The sequence below is a fragment of the Mesoplodon mirus genome (assembly GCF_964341445.2).
Source record: "Mesoplodon mirus genome assembly, chromosome: 10".
Lineage (NCBI taxonomy): Eukaryota > Metazoa > Chordata > Mammalia > Artiodactyla > Ziphiidae > Mesoplodon > Mesoplodon mirus.
Window position 1 is genome coordinate 42,338,184 of NC_138986.1, and position 14,763 is coordinate 42,352,946.

Consider the following 14,763-nt stretch of genomic DNA (forward strand, 5'->3'; position numbering starts at 1 on the left):
AACAACTACCATGCCAGGCCCTGTACCAGATATCAGGGATCCAGCAGAGAGGGAGACATGCATGGCCCCTGTTGTCTTGAGCTTAGTACTTACTTCTTACATAAGGTCTGTCCTTTCATTTAAAGCTGAGACTGGGTAGTGCACAAAGGCAACACCAACATAATCCCTAACTGCTGAGACTTCCAGAGCAATGGGAAATAGCTCCACTCCTGCACGAAAATGCCTGGTTCTATGGAGCACCAAGAAGGAACTGGATGTAATACTGGTAGCCAAAATTTACGTTCAAGTTGCATTGAGTTAGATTGCTAAATGTGAGGCCCCGCAGAATGGTTTACAATGTATTTATTTAAAAAATAGAACCACATCCCAAAATATATTTAAATGAGGAAGAAACTAAGCATATGACTAAGTTGGTGCTTAGCAATGTAATGAGTGAAGAGTTTTAGTTATGTAAAAAGAATGAGGAAAACAAACACAGAGAAACCCTTTAATTTTTTGTCCATGTTTGTCAATTAAAACCAAGAATAAACCACTTAGAAACTTCTAATCAGAGTCTCATTGCAATTTTGTCCCATTTTTCAATGGCAGAGATTCGTATTTAGATTTCCTTTTTATTTGAGGGGATTGCTAGCCTAATGTATTTCTGAACTGAAAATAAATTTTTTTATGATTATAAAAATAACAAATGTTCATATAGTGTTTCAGCAATACATAATTTATCCAATACTTTTAAGTGAAGAACATGAAATATAAGCGCTCAAGATTCTACCATCCTTGATAATGGTGCTATTTATTGAGTGTTCACTGTGCCAGCTACAGTAGGTGATTTACACACACTATTTCATTACTCTAAGGACCCCTAATGCTACCAGTTATACAGTATCCACTATTGTGATCCCCATTTTGCTGATGGGGAAACTAAAGTTGAGAGAAATTAAGTAACTTTTGCCCCTGGTAGCATCAGGGGTTCTGGTATAGAATTCAGAGGGTCTTCAAACCTGGATTTTTAATTTCATTGACCTCTAGCTGACATTTAACATTTCTTTGTCATAAATGTAAGCAATGAGCTACATTATTGTTGTACCATAGACTCTTTCGCAATAGAAATCACATGTGTTTTTATATCACACTACAATTGCTGCACAGATGTTTCTAAGTATTGCTTACACTCGTCACTGCTTTGAAATGATAATAGTTATTAGATGTGCTTCCAGATCTTGTGGTTTGTATATTACTATAACATCACATTTAAAAATATTTTGATAACTTTATTTTAATACAACCAGCCTGCTCTGTAATGCTACATATTTTATTTTAGACATTTAGAAACATCGAAAAAGGGGTCTTCAGGCTTCACCAGACTGCCAAAGGGACACATGGCACAAAAAAGGTAGGGGGCCCTTGGTAGGGAGTGAGCTGAAATGCACACACAGGTGGTCTGACTCCAGAGCTTGGGCTCAGGCTTGTGACAACTCTGTCATTCTGCCTGCCCTTGGACTCGTGTTCACATTTTGGTGAAGATATTTTCAGCTCTCTCTCCAATTTGGAGAGAATTGATTAAGTGGTGATTAGGCAAACTCAGGGAAAAGTCAAGGAAACATTCTTAGGAAAAAAGACCCTTCCCTTCTTCCTCTTATTCTCAAGGAGGCAGGGGAATTGGGGCTTGCCATTATCTGGGCCTCTGGGGTGAACTGGGGGAGCAGTTTCAAGGCCACCAAGGAACTGTACCCCTGGGAGTGGGACAGGTCATAGACCAAGTTGACCTACAAGTGTAAAGACATCAGAGACGTTCTCAAACAGAAGAAAACCCAGAGATACCACACTTGTGAACTCTTGGGGAAAAAATAAAACCAAATTCCTTAATGACAAAGTCCAGTCACTCAAAAGATTGGAAAGGGCTGGGTGCAGTGCTCAATTTTTAAAACAAAAAAACCTCTCAATAGCTATAAAGCTCTGAGAAAAAGAAAGTGTTACCTAAAAAAAAGTTATCCTTTGAATACAACCATAAGACATATTTTCAAGGAAGCAAAGAACACTTCCTGACACCACTAGCCCAGTGGCACTTTTGCAGTGACTATAAAGTCTCCCCTCTTCAAGGCACTTGACCATCTGCTGGAACATATTCCTTATAAGTGGACAAGTTGCCCTGTGGACAGCCTGGACAACCATGCATGGCAGCCCTAATTCCTGACAATACCAATAGTGATGAAATCCAGCCAAATAAGAGAAAAATCAAGATAAGGAATTCAGAAAAGAGCCTGGATTTCAGAGACTGGTGGTATAGCAAATGTAGTAAGTATGGAAATATGGGCTTTAGGCCATAGGGATTATATTGATAGAAATTATTAAAATAATTGACAACATAAAAACAGTACAGCAGAAGTCAGGAAATGAAGAAGGGATAATATCAATAATCTCTCATGGAAGGAAATAAATAAAAACTCTCAAAACTTTAAGTATAGAGTTTAAAAGAAATCTTCCATATATAGTAGCCCCTGGAGATGTATAGAGTGATGTCTCAGCTTTAGGCAAGACAATGTTTGAGCCGATATTTGTTCTTCATCTTAGCAAACTGATGCTCTGATTTCCATGTGCTTGGGTCATCCATGGGAGATGGATCCATACAGGCCTGCTGACAAAATTAGGTGTCTGACTGTGCAGGAGGGGGCCAGGCTATGCACCCTGATGACAAACATATCCCATGCATTCTCCTGGAAGACAGCTAGCTGTTTTTTCCTGGCTGTGTTCCAGTCCAACCACAAGCCTTTCCATATGAAACTTCTGCAACACTTCTAGCTCATTCCATTTTTCCTTACAGCTTGTCCTGATGATATGAGTTCAGAATATCTGTTTGTGATGTGGAGTTTATGAATAGATTCATGTAGAAGGAATTTTGACTTCTGGTTATAATTCTGGACCTGCCGCACAATTTATCTCCAACCTCTCTAATCCTTCCAATATTTCTGGTAAACGGAAATTGCTACTATGGCAGATACTGGCTACTCGTTCACTAAATAAACCTGTTTTCTTTTCTTCCCGCACAAACAGCTTGACTACATTTCCCAGCCTCCCTTGCAATAGAATGTGGCCATGAGACTGAGTTCTGGTCAATAGAATGAGGAGGAGGTTATATACATCACTCCAGACACAGCCATAAAAGTCTCTAGGCTGTCTTACAGTGAGCCCTGAAGAGGACTCCAAGAGCCTAACCCAGGAGCAGGCAAACTTTTTCTTAAGGGGCTAGATAGCAAATATTTCTGGCTTGTAGCTCACACAGTCTCTGTCAGAACTACTCAGTGCTGCTGTTGTAGGGCAAAAGCAGCCATGAATAACATACAAAGAAATGGACGTGGCTGTACTCTGAGAAAATTACATTTACCAAACCAGGAGGCTGGCTCACAGTTCATAGTTTGTTGATCCCTGCACGAGAGGATGGCAGAGCCACAAGATGGAAGGAGCCTGGGTTCCTGAATGGCTGCCTGGGAAGCACTCCCTTCCACCCATGAAAGCACTTACTCTAATTCAGCAAGATGGAAACTTCAAAAGACACTGTACTGAGCGTCTGTACTGAGGCAGGGGGAAACCAAGTCTAAACATTCATTGCTCTCACTCCTGGGTATTTCATGTGAAAGGCTTTGGGGCCTCAGTGATGCTAGTTTCTCCAATTCTCTACTCACCAGTGACAGTTTAAAAAATATGAAGAGTCATAAAAGCTGTGTCAGTTTTAAAATCTCCCATTAATAACTGCATTAGGGAGTATTATACTTAAAATTCACAGCCTTTTAAGATACTGTTCTTACAAAAAAAATATAACTGGTTACTTATGCAGGTATTTTTATAAATAAGATGTGAAGTATTGCTTTCTGTTCATCAGCTGCCACAGGCTGGAGCTGCCTGCCTCGGCTTTTCAAGTGCAGTTCCATTACTGAAATTGCTCACTGTTGCTGAGGATCAACAGGGTTGCTTGGCTGCAGATTCAGATCTGTGGCTAATGAAAGATTCCGTTGATGCAATCTCTACAAACTCTGGCATTGAAACTCAGATGTTAAGGATGCTTGAGATTGCTGGCCTATTCAAGTTTCAGTGGTTTGGAATCTCATCCTTTGCATTAATCCGCCTGGTGATTTTTGCTGTTCTTGTCACCTTTATTTATAAATAGTTAAGAACCAAAACAGTGCTTGGAGCATAGCAGGCATAGAATACATAAACATTTGCTGAATGAAGTTCTTTTAAATTTAGTACACAACAACATATTATTAAATTAGCCCTACATCCAGAGTTATTAAACTTTTTCTTGCGAAGTCTCTTGTAACAACAAAACTAGTAAGAGAAACTGGCGCATGTTGGGAGGTAATTTTTAGTGGCTGACAGAGAGGGTCAGGGTGGATCAGGGAGCTTGACACCTGTCCTCATAGGATGTCATCTGGATTGCCTGAATAGGCAGTTGATGATGTAAGAAACTTTTCTGATTACTTGTCGAAAATAACTCACAGCAATTATAAAAATTTATCTGGTATAAAAATGCGACTAAAACATACAGATGAAGTTCTCAAAAATTCACGTGAATCACATTACCCAGAATAAAGTGGCATTCTTAGACAAATGATTTTGAAATCTCTCTCTACCTTGTTTTTTAGTAGTGAATATTTGGATGGTAAAAACGTCTTCCTGATGTAAGTGTGTAAGTTTTATGGTGCCCTTACCTTCCTAAAATATTACTTTCACTAGGATCACCTGTGGTTTCAGGCTGTTCGATATGGGGGGCCAGGTAAGCCAATGGCCTAAGTGGAGTGTTTAAAGGGGACTTGGAGAGAACTTACATTGTTCATTTCTTTCTCTATCATTCATTCATTCATTCATTCATTTATTTAGCGGTACGCGGGTCTCTCACTGTTGTGGCCTCTCCCGCTACGGAGCACAGGCTCCGGATGTGCAGGCTCAGCGGCCATGGCTATGTGAGATTTTCCCGGACCGGGGCACGAACCCATGTCCCCTGCATCAGCTGGCGGACTCTCAACCACTGCGCCACCAGGGAAGCCCTATTTTTTATTTATTTTGATAAGGCTACAAAAATAATCGCTTCTTATGAAATTACGCTCAACTTCATTACAGCAATTCTGTGGCAATATTAAGCCTTGAAAAGGTAATAGCAAAGTATGTGAAGCAAGCCATTTTCTATTTTAAATGTCAGGCAAAAGGGAATACCCTGCATATTCAACACTGGCAGCTTTTTTCCTGAAGAATGTTCAGCACATGATGGCATATCTTGAAAGAATGATGATATTTTATTTTAACAACACTTGAAATTTTAAAATTTCTGGCTATCACCTAAAAATTCTATTGTAAGCAATGAAATAATCAAGGAATTCAGCTTAAAATGACTGATATAATATTTTCTAAATTTTTATGCATGAAACCCCAGTTTTCCATTTTCAAATAAGGAATAAGAGAAATCTCTAACAAAACTGTTAAAAGCTACACATCCAGTTACAAAATCTGAAAATAAGAGTAACATCTTAAAAATGGAATGAGATAGGGATTACTAATCCTGAACCGTACATTCAATCAGAGAAATGCATCACCACTGGTCACCTTTCAAAAATCACATAATCTCTTCAAAAACTCCCTAAGGCAAGTCTAATCACCTTGAAGTTGGATGAGAATAAATAGCTGATTCAAAGCCCTTAAACAGTAAACAGAAGCCACAAATTCAATCTAGGCTCCTTTGACTTTGCAGTCCATGCTCTTTTTGCCACAGCAGACTGCTGAATTCATGCTTCACACAGCAGACACTGAAGTAGTCTTCTCACCCCAATTCATCTTCTCACCACCTGACTTAGTGTTTTCTTTGTTAAAGTGACAGATTAGCAGGTAACATAACTACTTTAAAAAGCAGTTGGGAAATTCAACAGAGCACAGTGTGTGTAAGTGGAGAGTACCTTCATTGCCCAGATTTGGCTTCTGAAGAGCACATCCACATGTCCCAGTTGGTCTGGCTTGGAGACATTGTACCCTTATTTGTGTTGGTGTAAATTATTAATGGGTCTCCTGTAGTTGGCAGAATGATGGCCTCCTCAAAATGTTCACACCCTAATCCCTGGAAGCTGTGAATATGTTACCTTACATGGTAAAAGGAACTTTGCAGATGTGATTAAGTTAAGCATTTTGAGATGGTGAGATTATCCTAGGTTATCTGGGTGGGCCCAATGTAATCACATGAGTCCTTACAAGGGAAGCAGGAATGGCAGTCAGATTTGAAGATGCTCTACTGCTGGCTTTGAAGATGGAGGAAGGGGCCACAAGCCAAGGAAGCGAGTGGCCTCCAGAAGCTGGAAAGGGCAAGGAAACAGGTTCTCCCCTAGAGCCTCCAGAAGCCACCCAGCTCTGCTAACACTTGATTTTAACCAAGTGAGACTTCTGATCTCCAATACCATAAGGTAATAAATCTGTGGTGTTTTTAACTATTAAGTACATGGTAATTTGTTACAGTAGCCACAGGAAACCCATACCCTTTCAATTTCAAAAGTGTCCTTGTGTTCAATAAACAAGGGGATAGAGTTCATAACTGGTCACGCTTTGACCTTGAAAAGCCAACACACCATCAACTTGAAAACTTCCTATGTGAATCTCTTCCTGGGTTTGGTTTTAAGGGGTCTCTGAGGCCCAGTAAAGCTCATTCCTGTAATTTCCATGGATTGCTATAGATTTACTGTTCTGGATTCAGTAGTGTTGTTAGGTACTAAAGAACAGAAATATATGACCACTTCTCAAAAGTCTTGTAAACCTAGAGTTTACAAGAGCACTATACCACATACATAGTCCACTTCAGAATTAGGTCTTTTGCTTCCTCGGGATGTGGGGCTTTATTGCTCAGTCAGCAGAAGAGGTAGAGAAGCGGCTGACAGTGGACTGATGGGTGGGGAAAGGAATGGATTTTTTCCAAGGATGGAAGGTGAGAAAAAGCAAATAATCAATGTTGGGCAAGAGAGCTTCATTTAATCATTTAGTTCTGCCTGAGTAAGCAGCATCTGTGAGCAAATAGCCCTTCTCTCTCAACTTGTAGATATTTATAACCAGACCAGAATGTTGCTTAAAGACATCAGGATTAGGTGAAAGGTAAACTCTGACTGCAGACTGTAGTAAAACCAAATTAGATCAGGTCACAGGTTAATCGTCAGTACTGAAATGTGAGTCCCCTCCCCGTTATCCCTCTCACATTCTTGCCCAGCTTCCTCCAGTGAGGGGAACCCCCAAGACAGTCTAGTCCACTTTCGGATGAGTAATTGCTAACAAGGTTTCTTTCTATTTCACCATAATCTTATAACCTTCACCCTTTGGTCCTAGTGCCACCTGCTTGCAGCCACATAAATTGTCTGAACCAATGACTCTCAATTCTGGCTGCACACTAGGGTCAACTGGGGAGTCTTTAAAAATCTAATGCCCAGGCTGCACAGCAGACCACTTAAATACAGAATCAGTGAGAGTGAGACTCAAGCATCAGTATTTTAAAAACTCTTCAGGTGATTCCAATGTGTAGTCAAGGTTGAGGGGTACTGGCTTAAACTCTCTTCCACACTATACTCTTTTACGCTTTCTTTCTTTTTTTTTTTTTCTGCGGTACACGGGCCTCCCACCACCGCGGCCTCTCCCGCCGCAGAGCACAGGCTCCGGACGCGCAGGCCCAGTGGTCATGGCCCACGGGCCCAGCCGCTCTGCGGCATGTGGGATCCTCCCAGGCTGGGGCACGAACCAGCGTCCCCTGCATCGGCAGGTGGACTCGCAACCACTGCACCACCAGGGAAGCCCCCACACTATACTCTTTAACTATTTAAAGACGCCCTGACCTGAAATGAATCTTCTCTTCCTCAGGCTGTGACTTTCAACCATCTCATTAAAGCAGACAATGTGAGGCAACTAGCAGTCAGTACTAAGCCGCCCTGGAGAGGAGTGGTGTCAGGAACCAGGAGGGAAGACTTGGTGGCCCAAAGGCCATGGTGGGCTTGAATTGGTTCCTTCCATGGTTTTAAAACTATAACCAGATAGATACTTCCAAGGACACTAGCAAGAAAATGAAAAGGCAACCACAGGGTAGGAGAAAATATTTGCAAATCATATATCTGATAAGTATCCAACATATATAAAGAAATACTATAACTCAATAAAAGACAAATAACCCAACTAAAAATGGCCAAAGAACCTAAATAGATATTTTTCCAAAGAAGATACATAAAAATATAACCACTTTCTCCCACTGCCCCAAATACATACACACAGACACACACACACACAACTGACAGCACCATTTTTAAATTTTGCAAAACTTGCCAAGATTTTTCATTGACCATAAACTGCTCTTAATGATAAAAGTACCCCCAATAAGCAGTTTTTAAAAATCAATTTTCTGCGCTGGCTCATCTTGCTGTGGTGGGAAACCTGCACGCCGCCCAGACCTGCCCGGCTGCTGGCTCTGGAGAGCCTCCCATCTGGGAAGCCCACAGCCAATTTCAGAGGCAGGCAAGCTGGGCCCTGGGGAAAAACATCCTGGATTTTCCAAATAATGACTACTTGATTGCAAATTCAAGCATTGCTTGGAAGATTCTTTTAGAAATTAAGGAAAAGGAATTTTTTAAAGATTTAAATTGAGAATTTATCTTATTTCTTTGCAGATATTAAATACTACTGTTCATAAAACAGAGAACAGTAAAAGGCAGTGTTTATTCAAGAAGTGATGTGGTATCAACTGTAAGTACAGGAGAGTGAAGGGAAAGGAGAAATAGAGCATTTGTCTATGTCATATGACATAGCCCATAATATTACCATGGCTTTGTGAATACTGCCTCTATACAAGGTTCCTGATTGGTCAATAGGATTCTCAAATTATTGTAAAGATATTTGTTTCAAAAAAGAAATGAAGCCAATTACGAGATTTATTTAAAAATTGTTTCAAAAAACTTGAAATATAGAATGTGAGCAAAGATTTAGTACAAGCTTATTCCCCAAATTATTTATAATAGCCAAAAAGAGATATCACTTGAATTCAATAAGCAGGGATTGTTCAATCAGTGATTCTCAATGTTTAGCAACGAGTGGAGACATTTTTGACTGTCACGACTTGCAGGATGCTATTGGCATCGAGTGGGTCAAGGCCAGGGATGCTAGTAAACATCCTATAATGCACAAGACAGCCCCCCTCCCCCCACAAAGAATCATCTGGTCTAAAATGTCAGTAGTGCCATGGTTGAGAAACCTGGGATTAAATAAATTAAAAGTATAGCCATTCCATGGAATACTATATATCTACAAAAATAATCTCAACTCTGGCTGTGTATTAGGATATGTGATGAACCATCTGAAGAGCTTCTAAAAGTTCCCACTCCTGACCAATCAGGATCAGGCTCTCTGGGGTAGGGCCTGGGCCTGGCTATGGTTTTTTTTTTTTTAATAAAACTTTATTAAATCAAATAAGTGGGAATGTCTGTTTCCTAAGAAAGGCAGTTACAAAGGATAATAGCTGGTATGGGGTTGTTGACTTGGCTTTGAGTCTTATGGTCTCAAACCGTTGGAATGGCTATGTTTTGTATTTTCTCCAAGTGATTATAATGTACAGTCAGGGTTGAGAACCACTCATTCACATTCACATTATATACAGATATTAAAAGACAAGGAAGGGCTTCCCTGGTAGCCCAGTGGTTGAGAGTCCGCCTGCCGATGCAGGGGAACACGGGTTCGTGCCCCGGTCTGGGAAGATCCCACATGCCGCGGAGCGGCTGGGCCCGTAAGCCATGGCCACTGAGCCTGCGTGTCCAGAGCCTGTGCTCCGCAACAGGAGAGGCCACAACAGTGAGAGGACCGCGTACCGCAAAAAAAAAAAAAAAAAAAAAAAGACAAGGAAATATATACATGCTAAGTTTATTTATTTATTAATTTTTTAAAGATTTTTTTTTGATGTGGACCATTTTTAAAGTCTTCATTGAATTTGTTACAATATTGCTTCTGTTTTATGTTTTGGTTTTTCGGCTGTGAGGCATGTGGGATCTTAGCTCCCTGACCAGGGATCGAACCCACACCCCCTGTATTGGAAGGCAAAGTCTTAACCACTGGACAGCCAGGGAAATCCCTACATGCTAAGTTTAAATCAAGCATGTAACAAAGAAGTATGCATGGTGTAATTAAATTTAAAAATATATATGAACTACAAATATGTGTACTACAAAAGTAATATGCACTGTAAATTGTACCAATGTATAACAATACTCATCTGTATTTTCTGACTTTCTCACAACTGGTATATATGTCTTTGTAACAAAAGATAACAGGTCACTCAAGAAAACATTTTGGCAGTTTCTTATAAAACTAAACATGCTACAACCATAAGCCCAGCAATTGTACTCTTGGTTGTTTATTTCAGAGAAATGAAAAATCTGTTCACACAAGAACGTGTAAATGAATGTTCATAACAGTTTTACATGTAATAGCCTCAAACAGAAACAACCCAGAGTCCTTCACTGAGTGCATGGTTAAATAAATCGTGGTACATCCATACTGTGGAATAGTACTCAGCAATAAAAAAGGAGCTACTGGGTTTCCCTGGTGGTGCAGTGGTTGAGAGTCTGCCTGCCAATTCAGGGGACGCGGGTTCGGGCCCTGGTCTGGGAGGATCCCATGTACCGCGGAGCAACTGGGCCCGTGAGCCACAACTGCTGAGCCTGAGCCTCTGGAGCTTGTGCTCCGCAACAAGAGAGGTCACGATAGTGAGAGGCCCGCGCACTGTGATGAAGAGTGGCCCCCACTTGCCGCAACTAGAGAAAGCCCTTGCACAGAAACAAAGACCCGACACAGCCATAAATAAATAAATAAATGATTTAAAAAAAAAAAAAAGGAGCTACTAATATGTAAAACAATATGGATGAATCTCCAGAGAATGATGCTGAGAAATTATGCTGTGAAAAAAGTCAATCCCAAAAGGTTACATACTGTATAATTCCATTTACATGGAAGTGACAAATTTAGAGAAATGGAGAATAAATGAGTGGTTTCAAGGGGTTAAGGAGGTGGGTGAGAGACAAGTAAGCATGGCTATAAAAAGGCAACAAGAACAACCCTTGTAGGGATGGAAATATTCTGCATGTCAACTGTGCCGATGTTAATATCCTGATATTATACCACAGGTTTGCAAGATGTCACCAATGGGGGAAACTAGGTAAAGGGTAAATGGGAACTCTGTATTATTTCTTAAAACTGCATATGTATCTACAATTATCTTGAAAGTCTGATTTAAAGAAAGACAATAGGAATCAATTTTAACTAGAGAAAACACCTATTGTGTTTTCTTACCTTAAGGAAATTTAACTGTTAAATGGTAACGAAATATATGTGTATAGTGAAAAGCATTGCTTTAAGAGTTAAAAAACATCTATGACACCTCCAAATAGGTGAGTACAGGAATATAATTTTCGGATAACACAGGTTCCCTTCTGATGGCACGATGACAGGGTACTACACGGTTTCCTCTTCCCCAAAGTTACTTATCCTAAGTTAGCAGTAACATACAAATGATGAGAGAAGAAGATGAATTTTGGAGAATTAGAATTTACCTGGTTCACCAGCCTTCCCAGTTTCTGATGCTTGTTTATGCAGAGAGCCCCAGGTCTAACCAAAAGCCAGTGGAAGTATGAGGAGTGACAGACTCAAATATGAACAAGCACTGCTCAGGGACCCCTTTTCAGGTATTTGTTCTCAAATTCAGAGAACATCAGCCTCACGGAGGAGCAGACTCCCCCAGGTGCACCCCCAGATGCTGATTCTGTGGCTCGGGGTGTGGCCCAGGAATCTGCATTTTTAGCAAGTACCCCTGGTGAAAGCAGACTTTCCAGAACACTGTTATGAAGGATGCTGAGAGCCGAACTGGATCTGGACTGCCCAAGAAGTGACTGTAGTCATCAAAACAATAGGTTTCAGGGCTTCCCTGGTGGCGCAGTGGTTGAGAATCTGCCTGCCAATGCAGGGGACACGGGTCCGAGCCCTGGTCTGGGAAGATCCCACATGCCGCGGAGCAACTAGGCCCGTGAGCCACAACTACTGAGCCTGCACGTCTGGAGCCTGTGCTCCACAACAAGAGAGGCCGCGATAGTGAGAGGCCCACGCACCGTGATGAAGAGTGGTCCCCACTTGCCACAGCTAGGGGAAGCCCTCGCACAGAAACGAAGACCTAACACAGCAAAAATAAATAAATTAATTAATAAACTCCTACCCCCATCTTCTTTAAAACAAAAACAAAAACAATAGGTTTCAGTCATCTTTCCTCAAGGACAATTAAAGGGATTCTTCTAGTTGGACCTTATAAAGACAATTACAGGAGGAAGTGCTGAGAACAGAACTCATGCTGAGGAATGGACTAGATGTGGATGCTTAGCTGTAGAGGAGAGACAGAAAAATGGCAGCCACTGTGCTGTACTGATGAGACCCAGGCTGAATGGTCCCCAGGGCTCTGGAAAAGAATGGGGTGTGTTTGGAGGGGGATTCTGAGGGGAGGTGGTCCTCCTTACACTGTGGTGGGGAGCAATGGGGGGAACATGCTGAGACTTTACTTTTTACCCTTATGAGGACCAGGGTGCACTCGGGAAACAGATTGTACCAACTAGACAAAACAAATTACCAACAATGTACAAATGCTGTCCAGCAATAGACAATTTCTTTAAGCTGTCATTTTTGCCACCACGCTTGGCAGAAGTTTCCATGTAAAACGGACTCAGCATTTTATCCCTATCTGCTGTCATGGTTGCTTTCTTCACCTCTCATCTGCCAGATCTGCTTCTGGTTCTCCCAGCTGCCAACCTTGTTCGTGACCTCTTTTCCACCCGTGTCTGCTCTTCTTGGTCTGTTTCTTGGCTATGATTTTGGCTTAGCACAGTAATATTTCTGACCAGTCACTTCTGCTGCTTGGCCTCGGGTCATCACCTCAAGTACTTACACCCTCCAGCTCAGCACTTCTCCAGGAACCTCCAAACCCAGTGTGACCTGGTTGAACATGCCCTGCCCACCACGATGCCCTATCAACTGGCCACATCCGTGAGATGATGACATTACCTGTAATACTGCTGGTGAAGCACTTGGCTAGAAGTGGCCCAGAGCAGCGCCTCTCTTCTTCTGTCTCTTCTTCTTTGGCCTGTCCTAATTTGGTCTTATCTCTTTGGGTATCCCTTACTTGTCCTTTTTCACACTGGTCATAGTCCCCACTGACCCTTATCTTATAGGACTAGTTAAGGAATGGCAAGCGGGTCTCTTCTCACATACCAAATCTAGTCAATTGTTAATGAATCAGTGAGTGTAGTGTTTAAAAAATAGCCTCTCATAGCACACCTCAGTGGACCATAACCAATGTCATGCCTGCCTTGGGTGAGGATGTGGGTAGAGTCTTACACTTGAAGAGATTGCCATCTTTGTACTGAATAGTTTCTTCTTTAGGGCTGATATAATAAAAACTATTTTGAATGCATTAGCATTTTCCATTCATATTTTCTATAAAAATACATGCAAAACAGAAACTGCAGGAACTGTGTCTTTTCTCCAATGAGAATACACTCTTCTGGTGCCTTTGGCAGAATCCATTTGGCAGTTATAGCTTGAGAACTGTACAAGTCTCCCTAGCTTTAGGCTGGAAAAAGAGTAGCTGCTGGGGTGAATGATGTCAGAAAAACTGTCCCCCATTATTTGAAAGCCTTTCCCTCTAGAGCTGTTTCTTATCTTTCACTATCAAATGTCTGTAGTGACTAGTCTCTTATGACAAAATGTTGCTTCAGTCTTATAGTTGGAATGTGAATACCCAGGTCATAGGGGTTAGCACACAGAGGTGCGTTCCTGCTTCTCAATGCAAAATCACAAAATTGGGGCAATTCCACAGCAGAGTATTCCTACCTATATGCATTCCTTCCTACAAAGTATCATCTTCAGAAAGGAGCACTGACTCCACTTACCTTGTAGTGGAACAGAAACAATCCACAGAACAAGCTGTACAGATCTGCGGTGAGCAGGGAGAGGTTGACCGAAGTGGCGCTGGTTTTCTTTATGACCACTGGCATGAAGCTGTAGAGACCAAACATGCAGGCACTAAAGCCAACGTAGAGCAGTCCTGATGGGGAGAGGAAAGAGAGGAGACGTCACAGCCTCCTCCAGGGCCTCTGTGGATCCACAGTGGGTGAAGGAAGGGGAATGGTGCCCCCGACTTATCTTTCACTCTATTAACGGATGTTTATTATTGGGTAATACATAGCTAAAACATAAAGTAAAAAGTGAAAATCTGCACGTGGAACAAAAACCACATGCTTCTCACACATATATGATGTTTTGCTTCTTCCGGGAAAGGACCTCTTAGTGGCTACAGTCAGAACATAGGGTCAAGTCTTCTAAATTCTATTTCTGGTTGTGCTGTAAGTAGTATCTAGTACCCATGTCTTTTAAAACATTTTTCATTTCTTTTTTATTTGCAACATAGGAACAAAGCTGCTTGGTGTCATGTATTGCTCACAATGATGAATAACTACACAGTCCTTAAAATGGAAGGGCTTACATGACAAAGAGATGTGGACTAAGTCCGAGTACTGCACTGAAGTCCTAACTGTGTGACCTTGGGCAAATCACTTCATTGCTTTGACACAAGATGATCTGTCAGTTTCTTCCAGATTTGTGAATCCTGCTCAGCCCTACCGCCAACCCCAGAGTCCTGTTCCGCCATCACTCTTCCTAGCATACCGTGGGCCTGCAGGC

At 41.5% G+C, this 14,763-nt stretch overlaps 1 protein-coding gene across 2 annotated transcripts in view; it reads right to left on the reverse strand.

Moving 5' to 3' along the window:
- Window positions 1-14,763, reverse strand: part of SLC35F1 (solute carrier family 35 member F1) — a 419,368-nt gene that overhangs the window by 26,003 nt on the left and 378,602 nt on the right. For both annotated transcript variants that reach the window (XM_082633389.1, XM_082633390.1), the window contains exon 7: window positions 13,974-14,128. In XM_082633389.1, coding sequence (XP_082489515.1) covers window positions 13,974-14,128 — 155 coding nt within the window. The remainder of the gene's footprint in view (window positions 1-13,973; window positions 14,129-14,763) is intronic.